The sequence below is a fragment of the Bolinopsis microptera genome, chromosome 5, assembly GCF_026151205.1.
Source record: "Bolinopsis microptera isolate Bmic1 chromosome 5, MBARI_Bmic_1.0, whole genome shotgun sequence".
NCBI classification, from domain to species: Eukaryota; Metazoa; Ctenophora; class Tentaculata; order Lobata; family Bolinopsidae; genus Bolinopsis; species Bolinopsis microptera.
This window is the reverse complement of record NC_087076.1, coordinates 9,718,326-9,737,540: the sequence shown is the minus strand read 5'-3', so window position 1 is coordinate 9,737,540 and position 19,215 is coordinate 9,718,326. Positions and strand designations below refer to the sequence as shown.

General features: G+C 39.1%; 2 protein-coding genes and 1 long non-coding RNA gene across 6 annotated transcripts in view; 2 read left to right on the top strand and 1 right to left on the bottom strand.

Moving 5' to 3' along the window:
- LOC134815367 (uncharacterized) overlaps positions 1-19,215 on the top strand; it is a 49,253-nt gene that overhangs the window by 12,089 nt on the left and 17,949 nt on the right. The gene's annotated exons all lie outside the window — the stretch shown is intronic.
- Positions 1-19,215, top strand: part of LOC134815365 (cytosolic carboxypeptidase 1-like) — a 50,732-nt gene that overhangs the window by 26,428 nt on the left and 5,089 nt on the right. For 2 of the 4 annotated variants that reach the window (XM_063823891.1, XM_063823893.1), the window contains exons 11-22: positions 4,497-4,642; positions 4,740-4,856; positions 5,340-5,454; positions 5,618-5,753; positions 6,017-6,155; positions 9,652-9,804; positions 10,026-10,157; positions 10,357-10,464; positions 10,629-10,785; positions 10,962-11,200; positions 11,339-11,489; positions 11,668-11,807. In XM_063823891.1, the coding sequence (XP_063679961.1) occupies positions 4,497-4,642; positions 4,740-4,856; positions 5,340-5,454; positions 5,618-5,753; positions 6,017-6,155; positions 9,652-9,804; positions 10,026-10,157; positions 10,357-10,464; positions 10,629-10,785; positions 10,962-11,200; positions 11,339-11,489; positions 11,668-11,807 (1,733 nt within the window). Of the gene's footprint in view, positions 1-4,496; positions 4,643-4,739; positions 4,857-5,339; positions 5,455-5,617; positions 5,754-6,013; positions 6,156-9,651; positions 9,805-10,025; positions 10,158-10,356; positions 10,465-10,628; positions 10,786-10,961; positions 11,201-11,338; positions 11,490-11,667; positions 11,808-19,215 lie in introns of all 4 variants that reach the window. The other 2 variants (XM_063823890.1, XM_063823892.1) reach the window with 1 other exon arrangement.
- On the bottom strand, positions 12,538-14,407 carry LOC134815707 (uncharacterized). The gene is made up of 3 exons (XR_010160278.1): positions 13,861-14,407; positions 13,019-13,468; positions 12,538-12,807 (listed from the first exon to the last, which is right to left on the bottom strand). It is a non-coding gene; the product is annotated as an uncharacterized LOC134815707 (long non-coding RNA).

Sequence of the window (19,215 nt, the reverse complement as noted above, 5' to 3'; positions counted from 1 at the left end):
AAAAGTGGCCTTAAGACACGTGGAAAAGTTTGGAAAAGTTGGTCAGCCATTAAGGACACCTATTAGGACTCAAAAACGTCAAAAATCCTTTGTAAGCTTTGTGTGTCGGCAAATCGATTTTTTCAGACGGATTTCCCTGTACTATTTCCCTGGTTTCCTATCACCTCTGAGGGGTTGCCTCGTTTCTGCCTGGTTGAGAAGTCGTATTCTGACTTCTGAGAATATTAGTATTATTAAAATATTTGGTCCCTCAAATGATGAAATGTATACCTAGTTGGTCCCTACCATGATACTTGAGCTTAAAACAATCTTATGAAAGAATAATAATATCAAGCCAAAAAGAGACGACCTTTCTCCGGCTGTCAATTATTTCACTAAAAGTTGCTTTACATCCAGTATAATAGGCCAGCTTCACATCTTCATCCAGCAAAAATACTGACCATCTCGTCTATACGTTGGCACTGTATTGTTACATGTATCAGGATTCAGGAGGCTGAAAGTCTGCTACTGTAGATGTGTCACTGTCAATCTCTCTATTGTATATATTATTATTACCTATTTGACCAAAACCCATAATCATGGGTAGAGTGTACCGCTGCCAGTGTCTCTCTTTTCCAAAAAAAAGGAAATGATATTAATTTGAGGAACCGTCCGCTAATGCAAATTGATACCGAGAATGAAATCGGTCGCTCGCTTTTCCCATTCATTCACGGCTAATGAATTGTAATAAAGCTTATTAAATGGGAAAAGCGAGCGACCGATTTCATTCTCGGTATCAATTTGCATTAGCGGACGGTTCCTCAAATTAATATCATTTCCTTTTTTTTGGAAAAGAGAGACACTGGCAGCGGTACACTCTACCCATGATTATGGGTTTTGGTCAAATATCATCTCTTTTTGATTATAATGTCAGGATAATTTACACAGTCGAAACTTCATTAATAAGGAGGTAATTTCAACGATTTCGAAATTCTGCCTTTGAAAACGTTTCCTTGTGTTTAGGTAGGTATATCTGTCGATAACCGACTGAATATGGCACTTTTTACTCATTCAAGTTGACATTAAATTCATATATAGTGCCATTTAAATATCGTGGAAAGCAGAATATATTCGAAATCACGAATGAGCAAAATTCTCACCTTTCGCACGTGCAAACTTTGAGCGGACGTTGCATGCGCATACAATATTGAATCACCGTAAATTTTTGCAGAGAGGTATTTAATATATAGTTTGATAAGCATGCAAAGTTTCAGAAGATTTCAAAAAGAACTTGGATCACAACGGGACTCCAAAGTTGATAAAAATCGTGAAAATCAAAATTTTCAGTGATTTTAGCTATTTTAAATCAATTTGGGCGTGTCCCCACGTGTGCAACTTTTCGATTTTTAACTTTAAAACTAGCCTATAACACAATTTACACCTTTAAGAAGCAAAATTGAGCTCCACAACCCAAGGGATGGCCCAACACCAGAGAATACTAATTCACAACTTTTGTGTTTTTATAAAATTATTCTTCAAAAAAGCACTAACTTCAATAGCAAATATCTTTATGAAGGAGCAAGGTAAGAAACTTTTCCGGTAGATTTTCGGAATGCTTGAACAATTATCTAAGGTGAAAATGTCCTCAGACTTTGAATAAAATTACTCCTTAATGGTGTAAAATTGATTTGAAAATTTCTTACTTTGTCAAAAATAAAGTTTTAAAAACACTTAATTTGATGACGTCATCAAGTGATGATGATGACGTTAAATTATTTTTTGATACAATGTAAACTAAAGCTTAAACGATTATCTTTAAAACCTGTGGTTCAAGATGACTGTATTGTTTATACTTTTGAAAATACGGGCACTTAAATGTAGGCTACAATTGAATGCCAAAGCGTCTATATATATATACATATATACATATATATACTTCACGACAATCTGTTGTAAAACAGGGGTTCCAGAAAACCCACTTCCCGATACTCCTGAAACACGAAATTTTGTTTACAGTCGATTTGGACAAGGTCTAGACGCCCTGCAAAGTTTCAGATCTCTAACTCAATTTTATCATGGTTTTTAAGGCACCTAAATATGGCGATTTTGGGTTTTTTACCTAATTTCGTATAACATGCTGGCGCGTATTTTGCGCTAATTTCTTAAAAACCTCCACATAACTATTTCTTGTTCCTGTCATCTTTAACATTGAATTAGAATGTTTTGAACTTAAATATACCTGCTGAACTACTTTCGATGAGTCTTAATGCCTGGAAAACAATAAAGGGGATATAATAGTATAGGGGGTAAATAGTATTGTGAATATAAGGGCGACGGTAATGCTTGCCAGCATTGTGATTATCAGTGATAATATCACGGCACCGGTTTCAAAACCGTAATCACAACAAGTCTGTTACTTTCCTCCTCCCTCCTCTTCTGTCACTATCAGCTACTTAGGTGCGCTATAATCTCTCTGTTTGTTAACACAGAGCTAATCATTACGGCACCGGTTTCAACAGAAAAATCACAATAAGTCTGCTACTTTTCTTATCGGAAAACTTTTTACGTTAAGCACAGCCTGTTTTAAAACATGCGCTCTCCACGTACTCCGGACTAACTTTCAGAAGCGCAAATGGCGCTGTTTAATAAGGAAAAAATTTTAAAGACTAAACGTTAGTGGTTACTTATATTGTTGGCGTTCCGGACTTGTATGTTGAGTATTATAGTGGTAAGATCATTTGTTATGACTTACGGCTAAGTAGGTTCTAGAATGTGTTAACGGGAAGTTATTGAGCCGATCTGTCAGTCAGTCAGTGTCTTTTTTTGCTGATTTTTGAAGTTTCTCGCCCGGGGTTCTATTTGCCTTATGAACTAAAATCAGAAAAGCTTCGGACCATATTTAGATTAGGATTTACAACAATTATCACACGATATGAGAAATTATACAGCTATAACTTATGAGCAAACTAAACGATAACCCTGACCATAACAGTTAATGGCAGCCGCTTAAAGCTCGAAATTACAATTGAATTTAAGCTAAAAGCTTGAAAATAAGAGACCAGCTTTTTCGCAGACGTGGTTTGAGTAACCTTTCGAATGAGAAACATATGTTTCCCTAGAAATATAAAAACTATCTTCTTCATAGTTTAAGATCCCCCTCTGCCCGCCCCTACTACCCATAATCCATATGATATTTAACACTTCTGTCCTTTAACCTGATAAATAATAGGTATTCTTTACCCTTGTAACCGACTTGTAGTGTTTAACTCTTTCCTCCTTCTCTAATCTCCTCCTCCTCTCCTCTCCTCCCCTTGTAGCTGATAGTGTAATATCAAATCTACCGTCTCTGTGATTTTGGTATGCACTAATTTGCCACAAGCACGGTAAGACCACACTCATCTTGTTAAACGGGCAGCAAAGTAAGGTTAATACAAAATTACGTACCACGTACATATACAGCAGAACTCCCCAAGGAATATATCTGCAACCGACCAATCACAGCCCTCCCTCCACTCTCATGACCAGACCTGTCCAATGAGCGGCCGGAGCGTTTAGCGGATTGTAAAGGTCACACTGCTCAGTGTGGAGGCCGGGGGAGGTTACTGTGTACGAGGACTGTATCCCCGGAACTGTAGCCCCTCGTGACCTCCACTAAGCAGTACTCCGTTCTTCTTCCCATACCAGCTGGCAGCTGGGAGGACTGCGAGTATTTGAGTGTGTGGCCTGGTCGTGGTGCAGGTGGCAGGTCGTCGTGCAGCTGTCCGGCCCGCCATTCTACGACGTGGCATGCAAACCTCCAGCAAGTCTTCATTATCCATGTACTCAGATTATCACTATATTCTTGCCGCTGTCTGCTCCGTTCTACATCTCCGCTCCAATCTAGCGCTTATAGTTATACCAGCCCCATATTTGTAGCGTCCCTCGTCACCTCCCCCGTCGGATATTTGTAGTTCCGCTCCTCGGGGAACCTCCACGGGGAGGCCTGATCAGTCACGTGTGTGTTCCCTGAGAAGGGTCCTGGACCCATGCTCCACAAGAAATGTGCCAAGTCTAAGAGGCGGAGGAAAAGGCGGGTTAACAGGATCCAGCCGGAACCAAAACCTGTTATTAAACTTCCTGATGTTATTGACCCCACTGTTTTACTCGTTGCTAATGATGCAGGTGATTGAACCAACTTTTTACTGTTCACTGTTGCAGGTTGCTCATGATCATGGTGATCGGAAATTAATCAAACAATTACCTTTATTAAGTGATCGTCAGGACTTTTGTTTCTGAATTAGTCAGCTTTCAAAACATTTAGGAAATTGCTAATAGCGCAGGGAGCTATGATCACGAATAAAAATTTGTTTGCTTGTTCCACAAGACATAACATGCATGGTCTTGACACGGATATCACATTTAAGAAACAAAATCATATCATTAAACTATCCACATCACTACTCTAATTCTCACCATCTTCTCTATTTTAACTTAACATTTAAGAGAATATTAATCCAGCACAGACATTTTACTCTTAGGTAAAGCGATTGACAACCTAGCGCTGACATGCAGCCAGATCATCCGGAAATCTATGCCGAAAGTGTGTCTACCAATCCCCTCGCTACACGGCCCCGTTTACTTTGACGAATCATCACTCGACCCAACAGATCCGTATCTCCTTCAGGTACACTTCATGTAGTTTCTTAAAAAGTTAGGCCGGTTAAAAATTTATTGAAGTTTTGGCATCTGTCTCCGTTATCTTTACACCCTCCCCTCACCAGGAGTACAAAGAAGACGGGTATGAAGACGAGGACGAAGCCCCTGCAGAAGAAGTCCCTCTCACCCTCACCAATGTAGAGGACTTCTTAAAGTTTTTCCCCGAGCTCACCGATTATCAGGTACATCTCCTCAATTCTTTGGTTAGTACTTTTAATTTTAAAAACGTTGTTTGACTTTAAGAAACTGCCTCTTTAAATCTCAGAACAAAACTACATTCTTTCATCAGACTCAGAACATGTGCGTGAATCTGGTTTTACGGTCTCAAAAACAATGCATTTATAAAACTCAAACCAAATCGATCAAACCAACTTTGAATGGCGGTTTGAGGATTGCGTCTGACAATTGTCAGCTCTAGTTACAGTCGAGATGGCTGATGTATAAAACCACTGACCCATCTACTAAGCCACTGACCCATCTACCAAGCCACTGACCCATCTTCCAAGCCACTGACCCATCTTCCAAACCACTGACCCATCTTCCAAGCCACTGACCCATCTTCCAAACAATTCACCACACTACATGCTACATAACTCAGCTAAATATACACCTTTGTGGTCTGTGCACAATTAGTTACAAATAGTTACTGAACTTTACTGCTTCAGAACAACAAGGTAATATTGGATCAGCTGTCAGAGTACCGTAAGGAGTTCATCACTCTGGTACCACAGACCCCAAGTAACAGTCAGAACGAACTGTCAGACGAGCGCTCGGATACAGGTTATTAATGTTTAGTATGATTAGATAGTTAGCAGTTCTATGATAAACTTATTTATTGACAGGATAGGATTTGTTGGGTTGATGAACCATAACTTTGCTGCAGAAGATTGTACCCTCGATAAAAGTGATTCACACTGACTGTTAACATAACAACATTGACCAGGTCCGATAAGTGTGATAGTGAAACCTGTCCTCCAAAACGGTTCCTCGCAGTCGATCAGATCTCAGAGCAGTCCTAAGAGCTCCGGATCCGACCCTCTTAGAAAGATATCTAACAGCTGTGACCCCAACCTTCCTCCGTGAGTACTCTCCCTGCAAAGATCACGACTCTTTCGTCAAGTTATATTTTCTCTATCGTACTACATCAAAGTTGTAGATCTGTAAACATTTCTAGCTGGTTTTTATCACCCATAATAATACATAATAGTTAATCGATCAATTATCTGACGACCAGCTCATTAATTAACTAACTCATCATTTAATAACCAACTTATCATTCAATAACTAACTCATTATTTAATAACTAACTTATCATTCAATAACTAACTCATTCCTCCAGAAGATCAGTGACCTCTAAGAGATCATGTAGGAACGTGAAGTCTGTAACCAACTCTCTGAGCAACATGTCGCTAGGAGATTCCCCCGTTCTAACTGCCTCCTACTCGCCTCCCCCTGCTAAAGCAGTCAAACACTTCGCCAAGGTAATTGGTTGTTAACTGACCATTTGTTTGTTATTTCTCACGTATGTTTCTAAAGTATGTAGTAACTGGATTGTGACTAGCCATCCTTTAATTGTTTCTCACGGTTTTTGGCTTGGAGGCAATTGGTTGTTGACTAGCCATTCATCTACAATTATTTCTCACGTCTTAATTTAATGTATTTTTCTATGAATTTCTAATTACGACGTGTCTGGCACAAGAAGGAAGTCAATCTGCGAGGTGTCACGTGATCCGACTGTGAACCATCTTGTTACCTGATCTCTGGGGTAATGTCACTGGTTGTTATGAGAACCATGACACCGAGGTTATGTGATCCCTGTAAAGCGTTTGACTGCTCAAATAACTTACTATAGTCGCATGATCCACTCAAAACGAACAGACGAGACATGACTTGATGCTATTTGAGACCGATCACATGCAGGCAAATACACAGTCACAAGGATCAATTAACAGCCACATGGATCAATTAACATTCAACAGTGGGGTACTAGTAGTAGTATATATAGACGTACGAATTACACAACAATCATTCTCTTACCATTCCCAACTATTACTTCCACTCATCTACCAACTAACAATGAAGATGCCCTCAACTCTCCAAAAGCTCAGAGACAGAGTCACCTCCAGGAGATCCCTCCCTCACCGTCCTTTCACCAAGAGATGCGTCTCTGCTCCCTCCTGTCTCTATGATGTTAACCTCAAGATGCTCTCCGAACCACAGCCTGAGCTCAAGAAACATAAACTCTCCTCTCACAGCTTCAAGTCTAGTTTGAAGTCTTTGAAACGTCTTGGTACCACCCTAGCTCCTCCCTCAACCGGCACCCCTCTCCTAACTCGGGAACACACTTCAGAAACACCCATACAACGCTCCAGTCTTTCTTTGGTTCGATCCAAAAGTAGGAGGAGGAGATCAGTAGCAGTAGCCGGGCCCCTGTCACCTGTCTGCGAAGAACCCTGTCCTGACCAATATTGTTTAATGTGCTCACTTGTGAAACCTGAGCTGAAGAGACGACACAGTTCTATTATGGAACCAACCTTCATGAGGAACTTCTATTGAGACCAGATTTGGAGACCTCTCGTTGAAACCTTCCACTAATTATTTTATTTATAATATCAAATATGTGATATAAGCTGTATCTATCTATTTTCAATGCACAAATACAAGTTTACATTCTGGATACCCACGTCTAATAGGCAACATAATTTAATGTTTCTGATGATTCCGTGTATGCGACGGGAAAATGCTCTTTTCGGGTAAATGAAATTTATTCAACGTTCCAATGTCACTACATCAAGTGTATAATGGATTATTATGACATTAACTTAAATCAAATTACAAATTACTAAGAATATTCAACAGGTAAAAACTACCAGACCCATGTTCCTTTTTCGGCGATCTGTCCAGTACTTCTTTGCGCAGGAAGGAGTTATTGATTATACCAGACAACTCAACCCAATATGGACTTTTCCTAGACAGGGTAGCTTGGGAAAATAATTATAAACCCAATCAGTCTGCCTCGTAGTTAACTTTGAAACAACAACTGCGCCCAATCGTTACTAGAAATATAGAGATCACTTGAACAGGTTTCCAAACACAGCTCTACTAGTTTAGCTGCTGTCTGGTTTCTACTGCAATAATTTCAGGGAAAATATACAGTTAGGGTTCTATCCAAAGATTTTGAGATACGTGTGTTCACGAAGCGTGTCAGAAAGGATGCGTTTTAATCAGTGGCGTAACGTTGCCTGTTGGCGCCTCCCTGTTGGCGCCCCCTCCCTTTTTGGCGTCTCTCCCTAAAATTGAACAAATTAGGTGATTTTAGAGGATACGCCGGTAAAATCTCTAAAAAAGTATGTTTCTAGATCAAAACGCGCCGTTTTGCTAGTACCTCAGTTAAGTTTTTCAAAATTGTCCCACATTCAAACGACGATTTTGCGCCCCCCCCCCCCCCCCCCCCCGCACAGCGGGGTCAGCGGGGCCCTTCGTTGCGCCACTGGATTTAATGCTCCCCAAGCATCAAAAGGCACGAGATCTGAGCCAAGGCAGGCCCTCTTAACTTAACTTAACCTGAAAATCTGATCTACAAAATTGTCGGTTCAGTTGTCGTATTCAGGTGCAGTTGTCGTATTACCTGGGTTCAGTTGTTGTTTTGGGATTTAGGCTTGGTCACTCCTAAGAACGGGCAATCTCCGAAGTGGTAACCGCAAGCTAATCTGCTGTTACCCCAAATAACAAACTATCTGGTAATCCTTGTTAAAATAGGGGCCGCAGCTAAACATTACAGCCATTAGAGCCTTTAAGGACTGTTCAATGAAGAGTCGCTGGATCGCAACAGGCAGTCTATGGTCATTAATGATTTGGTAATATTTTGATAGTAATAATATGAACCCCAAATATTGCCGTGTTTAAATCGTGTTCTTATTACGACAAGATCCCTAAAGCCAGGGAAATGTGATCTCGGTACGTTTCAGCTGTCAGCACGTTATCACCAGATCAAATAACGGCTAGATCACTTGATCTACCAAAAACAAACTGACGAGATATGATCTGATGATGTGACGCTGTGTTATCTGAGACTGATTACATCCATACTAATAATAATTAACATGAGTCAGTTAACAGACTGATGCTGGTATAAATAGAAACATGAAGTAAACAAGTCATTATCAGTTCTTCTTACTCTCAACAACTACTACTCATCTACCAACTAACTACTCTCACAATGAAGATGCCCTCATCCCTCAAGAAACTCAGAGACAGAGTCACCTCCAGAAGATCTCTCCCTCGCCGCAGTTTCACTAAGAGAACTATGTCCGCTCCCTCCTGCCTCAACGACGTCAGCATGAAACTTCTTACAGATCTCCTGCCTGTTCCGGCTCCAAAGAAACAGAAATTAGTATCCTCCCACAGCTTCAAGTCCAATTTGAAGATTGTCCGACGAACAGTAAGCACTCCTTTCTCTACACCTGACATCAGCTCGGAGACCCCAATTCAACGATCTAGTCTGTCCCTTGTCCGGTCCAAGAGTAAGAGGAGATCAGTAGCTGTACCACTCTCACCTGTCTGCGAAGAACCCTGTCCTGACCAACATTGTTTAATGTGCTCACTGGTGAAACCTGAACTGAAGAGACGACACAGTACTATCATGGAACCAACCTTCATGAGGAACTTCTATTGAGCCCCTCATCATTTGCAACCATTACATTAAAACTCACTTTCCTGCTTTTTATTCTGACATCTTCACTTCGTCACATCTCTGGATCCAAATTTTAAAATATTTTTTTGTATTGAAAATGTATGGTATTCTGTATTCTATCTATTTACCAACAATATTTATGTTTCATTTAAAAGAAATAATTAGTGGGGGTGCTAAAAAGTTTACTTTTTCTATCCCTATCGCTCTCCATAACTCCCTTCACATAAACTCCCTTCACACAGACAAGCGAGTCTGTATTATTTATTAACGAACCAATTGCTCAGGTTGCAGCCCCAGACATGTACTCACACCGACCTCCCCACTACTTGGAGCAACTATACGACCCGATACAATCAGTACAGAGAACTCTTATGTTACTGGATATTGCTCGGGCTGTTCACCCGGAGACACTGATCAACAGGATCGCTTACGACCAGGTTTAAATTATTATTGTGATCTTGATTAACAATATATCTGTTTTTCCTCCCAATTATTAGATGCTAAAACTGTGAATCCCTGGTTCACACACTATTGAGAATGACCAGCATACAAAAATCCGCAGTGTACCGTATACACGACCTTGTTGTTATTACTCTGCGCTGACTGATCAGGTTTGTGACTGATCTTAATTTGTTGCCAACAATACCCCTTTGTACAGGACGAGTTAGTAAAGACAGAGGAGCCAAGTAACCACGCCCTCAGCAACATTAAGTGGGACCCTGCCCTCAGAAGATGTAAGATACTCCCCTCTATTCCTCAGACCAGACTTAACGCAGATCCTCCTCTTGATGTGAGCATGTTTTACTATTTTTGTCTTTTACACAATTATGTAATATCCGGATCAGAACATCATTTATTAGTCGAACACTACAAATTTTGCATCAGAATCTTTACACAGCCCTTATATTACTTTTAGATAAACTTATTTATTTTTAAAATACTTTTAAAATTCGTAAACTATTCATTAACTCTACTAATTGTCCGCACAGGTACTGAGTCAGCACATGAACGAAGAGAACTCAACAGGAACGGTTAATATCCCTATTCTACAATTCGAATCGCGGCACGAGTGCGGGAATCTCCGTAAAGCTATTCAAGTAAGAATAACTTTTGTTAATTGTCTTTATTCTTTAGAATGACTGCACATTCTGGGTTTCAGTTAGTGTGTGCCTCATAGATTTCATAGACTGCAGCTGTTGAAAACACTGCTAACTGAGCGAATTCTGTTAATAACCCAAAATAACAAAGTTACAATCCCCAGGTGCGGATATTCGAATATGATCTAGTGTTAAATTCAGACATCGGCTCCACCCGGCACCACCAGTGGTTCTACTTTGAAGTCCATAACATGGTCGCTGATTTCCCCTATAGGTTCAATATCATTAATTGTGAGAAGAGCTGCTCTTCATTTACCCAAGGTTTGTGTTTTTCGGTTTATTACTATTATCTCAGCAATATCAATTTCTTAATTTCGACAACGAAAAAAAAACTACCAAGCCTTATGAAACTTTAATAAATGCATTTGAAACCATTTATGGGCATGATCGATCAGCAGCCCTTGAAGCGGCTTGAGTAAATACTGGTCCCCACACAGGAATGCAGCCGCTGTTATACTCGGCCCACGATGCGTTAACAAACGGTACAGGATGGCAGCGATGTGGTAAACGTATCTGCTACTACAAGAACAACTTCGTGAGGAAAGCAACAGAGGACACGGGTAGAGCAAGTGCGGCACAGAACATGCACACTCTTACCTTCACTATCTGCTTCCCCCACTCACATGATACCTGCTACATAGCCTACCATTATCCTTACTCTTACTCTTCTCTACAGGTTAGTGTCCGTGTGTCCGTGTGTCCGTGTGTCCGTGTGTCCGTGTGTCTCTGTCTCTGTCTGTCTCTGTCTCTGTCTCTGTCTCTGTCTCTGTCTCTGTCTCTGTCTCTGTCTCTGTCTGACACTCCCCTCTCCTAGGCACATCTACTAGAAGTACAGCACCTGCACGGTATAAGCTCGGTGTTAAGAAGACAGACTCTGTGTACCTCAATAGGGGGTAACCCTGTAGACCTCCTCACCATCACCCAGTTCTCTCCTTCTCACAACAAATCCTCAGCTAACAGCATCAGTATGTTAAGATAACGTTGCAGTTTTATCTCTTGAAATGGACGAGTATTTATTTATTTACTCACTGTTTTTTGGAATTGAATGTCCATGTCGCTCGGAAAAGTGATATTTCTGTAAGATTAGCTAGTGGAATTTTAAACTAATCTCCTAGCCTGTCAAGTAACATCTATAATCTTCAGACGATAGAGAATACGTGGTTTTATCAGCCCGGGTGCATCCTGGCGAGTCTAACTCTAGTTGGATCATGAAGGGGGTCATCAACTTTCTTATTTCTGACAGCGAGAAAGCACAGCAACTTAGGAACAAATTCGTCTTCAAGGTAAAAACTAGTAACTATCTTTATTCTTAATTATCGGTACAAAGCAAACTATGCAATTGTCAAACTATAAGTTTCATGTTTGAAAAGCAATCTTCAGTGACATAATTAACATAAAAATGGCAAACATAATACAACACAGTGTTCCTTTATCAAATTTTATAATTAACAATTAACAATTACTCAATACTACTAAACCTATATAAATAACTACAAATCCTAATAACTAATAAATACTAACTAAATATGTCTAACTAAGAATTTCCTAGAGTGCCTACATTTAGAAATAATTTCTGATCTTTTATTAATAATGCCTGGGGTTTTAAGTATGTATAGTTTCTCGTCTAAGCAGAGGCCACAATGCCCCGCTCCAGCCTTATATTTCTTCGATTTAGTAATAATCTTCCAGTCTATGCTATATTCAATCATCTTCTCCTTGAGGTCCCATATCAATTTTGATAACTCGGTACTCAGTCGAGCCCTCAGAAAAAGGGCTCGCTAGCTACAGCTAGTAGAGCCCTTTTTCTATAAGAGAAGAAAACCAGTTTTATTCTTAATTATACTGTTAACACAATGTCCGTAAGATTAATAATAGAGCAGCTATATTCAAACTTCAGAAATTTAATATAGTTTATCAAATCCTAGAACATTAAATTGTCGCGAATCTGCTTTTCAAATAATAATTTAATCGGTTACGATGATATGCACTCTAACTGATTCTTATCATCTTCATAGAAATCACAACAATAGTGCCGAAATGTCCTAACTAGTGCTAAATTGTGCGGAAATGGCCAAAATTACGAATATGTGCGGAAATGAGCCAATAGTGTGGTGCCACACCCGCCACACTTACATGTTGCCTCTGAAGTCTGAATTTGATGACAAAATAGTTTACTGGTCGACCGTTTCCTAATCTAAACATGGCATCCGTCCAGACCGTCATGGAAATATGTCTTGAAGAACTCTATTAGATTCTGTGTCACTGGCATCCCTTTAAAATGTCCTGAAAATATTAAGTGTGAAAATTAACAGTGAAAAATATAGTTCCATGTGATAGATAACGTGAGATGTGAAATCTAAGCTTATTTTTTGTTTTTCCAAATCCTATCCTTACAGCCTGCCAAATGCCAATCATCGGTTATTCTATTACCAAAACGTCTCTTATTCAAATTAGGTAAAATATTTCTTCAAACAGCAAAAAACTGTTAAGTTACTCAGTTTTTCCCAACTTTTGTAGAGGATTTGAAGCATGTCTTCCGTCAAGACTTTTTCAAAAAAAAGACGATGTGTATAGCACATCCCAATGCGAAGAATTCGTCAATCTAAAACAGTCGTACCCAGAGATACTCTTCTTTATCTTTTCTAGCTCCTCCTCTAGTTCCTCCACATCAGCCAGAGTTTCGTTCAAGTTGTTTTGTATTTCCTCTAAGTCCTTCTCTGTCTGGTTCAACTGGCTGATAGTTGTTTCAAGGTTAACTACAGCCTCTCCCAGCTTCGTCTCCGTTTGGTTCAGCTTTGTCTCCGTTTTTCTGCTTTGTCTCCGTTTATTCCAGCTGTGTCTTTGTCTGGTTCAGCTGTGTCTCTATTTGGTCCAGCTGTGTCTCCATCTGGTTCAAATTTGTCTCCGTTTAGTTGAGCTTTGTCTGTGTTTGGTTCAACTTTGTCTCCGTTAATGGAGTGTCAAAGACCAATTTAAAAAAGATATTGATACAGATAGCGTGGCTGCGTGGCATATGAAATGTGCTTGAAGTATTGCTAAATTATCAAAATATATTTACCGTTAAGTTTCATAGTTCTCGTAAATGTTGTCAGATGTGTCATCTACACTAGGAGAACTTCCCTCTTCTCCACCCAGGTGCACTCCACTTGAAGCATTATAGGCAACCTTCCCAAGTCCCTTATCTTCTTTCTTTCCCTTCCTTCTCTCACAGCAGAACAGCAAGCTCATAGCAATAGAGACTAGCATTAGGAGCCCTGTGGTACAAGCTAGTACCGGCACTAAGATAAGTTTACTAGTGACTGCATACAATTGTTTCCTCATTACCTTTAGTTGCACTTCTTTTTGGTTCAGCTTTGTCTCCGTTTTGTCCAACTGTGTCTCTGTCTGGTTCAGCTGTGTAACTGTGTTAGAAAGCTGATCTGTAGTTTGCTCAAATTTAGCTCCAACCTCTTCAAGCTCAGATGACTTCTTCGACAGTTCCCCTTCTACAAACTGGAGCTTCTTTTCAAGTGCACATGTTTCGATAATTTCACCCACATCACCAGTTCTTGATTGCTGCAGAATTTGTTCCCACTTTAGCTTACGAGTTTCACCGTGTTTCTTCTCAATATCAGAACAACGTCCTGCAGAATACAGTTCGCTCACTTCAGATGATCTCAGCCTCGTGGAAAAGATGTTTAACTTGTAAAGTTCACCACCGAAAGCTTGATGGGATTGAAATGATCCACCGTAGGAATCCTGATCTTGCCCCAAAACAAGATATCCATCTGCAGTCAGTCTCCTTCCTGAAGGAGTTGAGAAGGAACCAGTTTGTCTGCCGTTGTGGTGAATTGTGGCTGTCAGGGAAGCAAAACTCCAACATAAGCAATAATGATACCACTCTCCTACCACAACACCAGCTTGACTTTTTACATTTTTGTTATAACTACGGAATATAGTATTTGTGGTTCCGTCATCCACAATGACAATCTCGTTGTCATTTGAATCGCTTGTCGCGTACGAGAACCAGTTCTTGGTGGATCCAACTCTTAATTTCCTTATCCAAGAACACAGGGAAAACGCTTCGGAGAAGGGTTGCATGTTGGGTTTAAACTTGATAAAATCTCCCACAGTACTCCCAAACTTAAGTACCTTGTAGGATTTGTCATCTGCAGTAGTAGATATTATCAGGACAGTCAGGATCATCACTTGACAGGACAACTTCATCTTTAGAGTTCGCTCTAATAACAGTCGCCGGATTATGGGAAAGGTGTAGATGTGAAAGTAAAAAATAACAAAGGGATGTTCTTAAAACGTCAGATCTGCCGTTTTCTGACAAAAGTGCTTAAGTAACACAAGGCGCATTTTGTGCAAATTGACTTTAAAGATTTCAATTCTGTAATTGCTCTGGGCTAGCTGCTGTCAAATTAAAACTGCACCCACTATGTTTCTAAGGTGCTTTGTCGACTTTTGAGACTTATGACAAGGTTTCATCATCCTAACTTCTCGGAAAGTGCCTCAAAATCACAAATTATAGTTTGAATTTCTTAGAAAAGTGCTTAAGTACAGCCACATCGGCAAAAACTCCATGTTCTGATGAAAATGACCCGTTCAAACCATTGGTCATCGAAAATAAGACGAAAAATGAGCCTTAAACTGTTGTGATGAAACACTTGTTGTAATATTGGGACACGCTGAAATAGAAATTTCGTTTTCTGAGTAAAGTGCTTAAGTGCACCAACATTAGTGGGAACTTTATCTGCAATCATTCTGATCTAAAAATCTCCCCACCCAGCGGATTAAAAAATAGTGGCAACGAGCGGGAATGAAACGTTGCAATTCCTTATAAAATTTTGTTTTCGAATCAGAATTCTACCAGCATTTCGACGCTTGTTTTGACGAAGAGTCGATTGGTGATAGTACGGGATAATAATAAATAAGTTTCTTTCTTTAGAAATTAAATTAAGAACTCAGATAAGGCTTTCTTCATAAAGGCCAAGGTTTTGCGAATTATCTATATTATATTTTAAAATTGACGAATTCCCTTCGGCAACGGGGACATAAAGAAAAAAAACTGAAAATTGACTTTAAAATGACCCTCTGGCGTGACCAATTTCAGCTCGCAAATGGAGTTGAAACCTCGCCATTTTTAGCAGGGTTGTAAATAAAGGATAGGAATAGGCTAAAGCATTCTTATAATTTTGATTAAGGCTTTAGATTTTCTATAATTAACGTCGGAAGTGAGGTAAAATAAACGTTAGAATAATGGCGTTATTTTAACAAAGGTAAACAGCGTCGTTGCTAAGCAACATCAATGATCAAGAGATTTCACGTGCACGAGCAAGAACAGATTAGCAACGCGCGCTGTCATGCTCTATGATACGTCATAACTACTAAACTAGCTCACATTACAATTTACGCTATGACTATCCATAACTTTGGTTGTGATTGATGTTTTTTGATGCAGTAAAAGTATTAAAGGGAATACTTAAATAAAACATTTATCGTTATCGGCAAATAAAAATCCATACAATTTATATTACGGAGCTAGATCGTAGATAGATAGATGATAACAAGAAACTATAACATAACTGATTTTAAATTTCCTTGAATAAAGCGTTCAGCTAGCGGATGTACAGGTTTGAGGAAGCCTATGAGCTAGGTAAGCAGATAACTTAGTGTTTACCATGTTATAAGGCACAACATTCATACTCGAAAAAAACTTTAAAATCGTACAAGAAAAATGTATGGTCAGGAACAGGTTGTAATAATACGGAATATTAAAACTTTCCCTTTGATCACGAATCAATACTAAAAAAGGTAGTTTGATAACAGCGTGAATATGAGGTATATAAGATGAGCTATAGAAATGAATAGATATGTTTCGCTCTATAAGGCAGCTGACCCAGGCCGAGTCTATCGAGCACAAAATACAAGGATGAAACATTTTTCCTGTAAGCTTGTAGTAAAAATATACTACTACTAGCTTGTTGAGTATTACATGCGATAAGCTATTCTTACTTTACATCACAAGATCCAATCATGTCCTAACATTCCCTACTCAAAGTCAATATCCCATTCACTGTAATTGATGAGCTAAGAAGGTACACGAAACGTTTGTGAACAATGTTGCGTTATCCTGATCCAGCCATTGTCGTGCGAAGTACCTACAGCTTTACCAGTTTACACGTCACGAGGCACACTGTTCCTACTCAAGTATTGTATCCTACAAATATTCTCTCCAGATACTATTTATTCAGGGAATACTATCGAGAATATATCTATTTATATTTAAAACTTGACGAAAAAATCCATAATTTCTGATTCGGAGACGAACACCAATCGAAAATTTGCTTCATTTTAGGTCAGGCAAGCTAAAACTCTGCAGTCTCAACTGATTAGAGAATAAAAATTTTAAAGCAAATTTTGAAGTATATTTTGAAAAGTTCTGCATTGACAAATCGGCAATTTTGACTGCGAAGCTAGCGTTTCTGAAGTTTATGACCATCACCAATCGATCCGTCATGAAAATGTAGATGTGTAAGTACCGATTATATAGCGTCAGTTGACAGAATCAACATTTAATTAAAAGTATAATGGCACTTAAGCACTTAATTTGTGAGAAAACGAGCTCGTTTTCACAAAAGTGCTTAAGTGCAATAAATTGTTTTTTCCAGGCCAAAAGACCCACGATCACCAAATTGCCGTCACTAGGCCAGTTTTGGACGTAGAAAACAATGCCACCATTTTCAGTTCCCGAAATGGCACCATTTTTGAAATAAACGGCTCCCGTTTTCCAAAATGTTACTTTTGCACTTTTCTCAGAAAAATGACCATTCTTTGCATTTTAAGGGGTTCCAAAAAGGGGGTTTCGGGGGTCGGCGAATGTATCCAATGGTCCTCAGGGACAGTTCTTGACCCAAAAACAAAAGTTAGACCAAAAAACCCGAAATTTCCAAAATGTTACTTGAGCACTTTTGTCAGAAAACGGCAGAGATGATGTTAGTGATAAGAAATGAAGGCTACGTTGTGAATTGTCATTAATTTAACTTACTGTGTGAGTATTATGCGAGTATACGTGGCTCCCGAAACTCGAAACTCGAAAGTCAGAATCATATTACATGCTAGGACGGATTCTTGATCTGTAGGTGGCTTTTTTCATTAAGTTGGGAGGCCTGGCACTTCTTATCATATTCGCATCTGAATAACCATTCAAGTTGCTGGAATATAATATATATTAGGACAATATTATGATTTTATGTTACCGTTAGAATGCTCATAATATAAAAGATCATGTTGAATCTTCACCAGTTTTAAATACAGATTGCAGTACGGAAAATCCATATTTTAGTGCAACATCAGGACAGTGAGGGGTTTCCCTCAGTTTAGTGTGCTCCAGTATTTCATGGAACGAAATTACATTATATCTTTATATGGGATAACTTACACCGTATACGTTATCAAATCGCGCGCTTAATTTCAACCCTCTATAGATGTAAGATGTTATTTATCACAAAAATCATTGGGGTGGGACATACTATAAAAAATTGGTAAATTTTAAAAAGCAAATTAAATGTCCATGGATATTCCATTGATATTCTTACTTAATATTGTATATAGGGGTGTAGGAAGAGGGGGGGGCAGATTCGTCTTCAAGGTAAAGACTAGTAACTATCTTTATTTTTATTTATACTGTAAACACAATGTCTGTAAGATTAATAATTGAGCAGGTATAGTCAAACTTCAGAAATCTAATACAGTTTTCAAATCCCAGAACATTAAATTGTCGCGAATCTGCTTTTCAAAAATAAATTTAAAAATCATAATTTAATCGGTTACGATAATATGCACTCTAACTGATTCTTATCAATGAGTTTTCCTTCATAAAAATCACAACAATAGTGCCGAAATGTCCCGAATAGTGCTAAATTGTGCGGAAATGGCCAAAATTGCGAATATGTGCGGAAATCAGCCAGTAGTGTGGTGCCACACCCGCCACACTTACATGTTGCCTCTGAAGTCTGAATTAGATAACAAAATAGTTTATTGGTCGACCGTTTCCTGATCTAAACATGGCATCCGTCCAGACCGTCATGGAAATATGTCTTGAAGAACTCTATTAGATTCTGTGTCACTGGCATCCCTTTAAAATGTCCTGAAAATATTAAATGTGAAAATTAACAGTGAAAAATATAGTGCCATGTGATAGATAACGTGAGATGTGAAATCTAAGCAGATTTTGTTGTTTTTCCAAATCCTATCCTTACAGCTTGCCAAATGCCAATCATCAGTAATTCTATTACCAAAACGTCTCGTATTCAAATTAGGTAAAATATTTCTTTTTTGAAAAAGAGAGTCAAACAGCAAAAATCTGCTAAGTTACCCAGTTTTTCCCAACTTTTGTAGAGGATTTGAAGCATGTCTACCGTCAAGACTTTTTCAAAAAAAGACGATGTGTATAGCACATCCCAATGCGAAGAATTCGTCAATCTAAAACAATCGTACCCAGAGAAACTCGTCTTCATCTCTTCTAGCTCTTCCTCTAGTTCCTCCACATCAGCCAGAGTTTCGTTTAAGTTGTTTTGTGTTTCTTCTAAGTCCTTCTCTGTCTGGTTCAACTGGCTGATAGTTGTTTCAAGGTTAACTACAGCTTCTCCCAGCTTGGTTTCCGTTTGGTTCAGCTTTGTCTCCGTTTGGTTCAGCCTCGTCTCC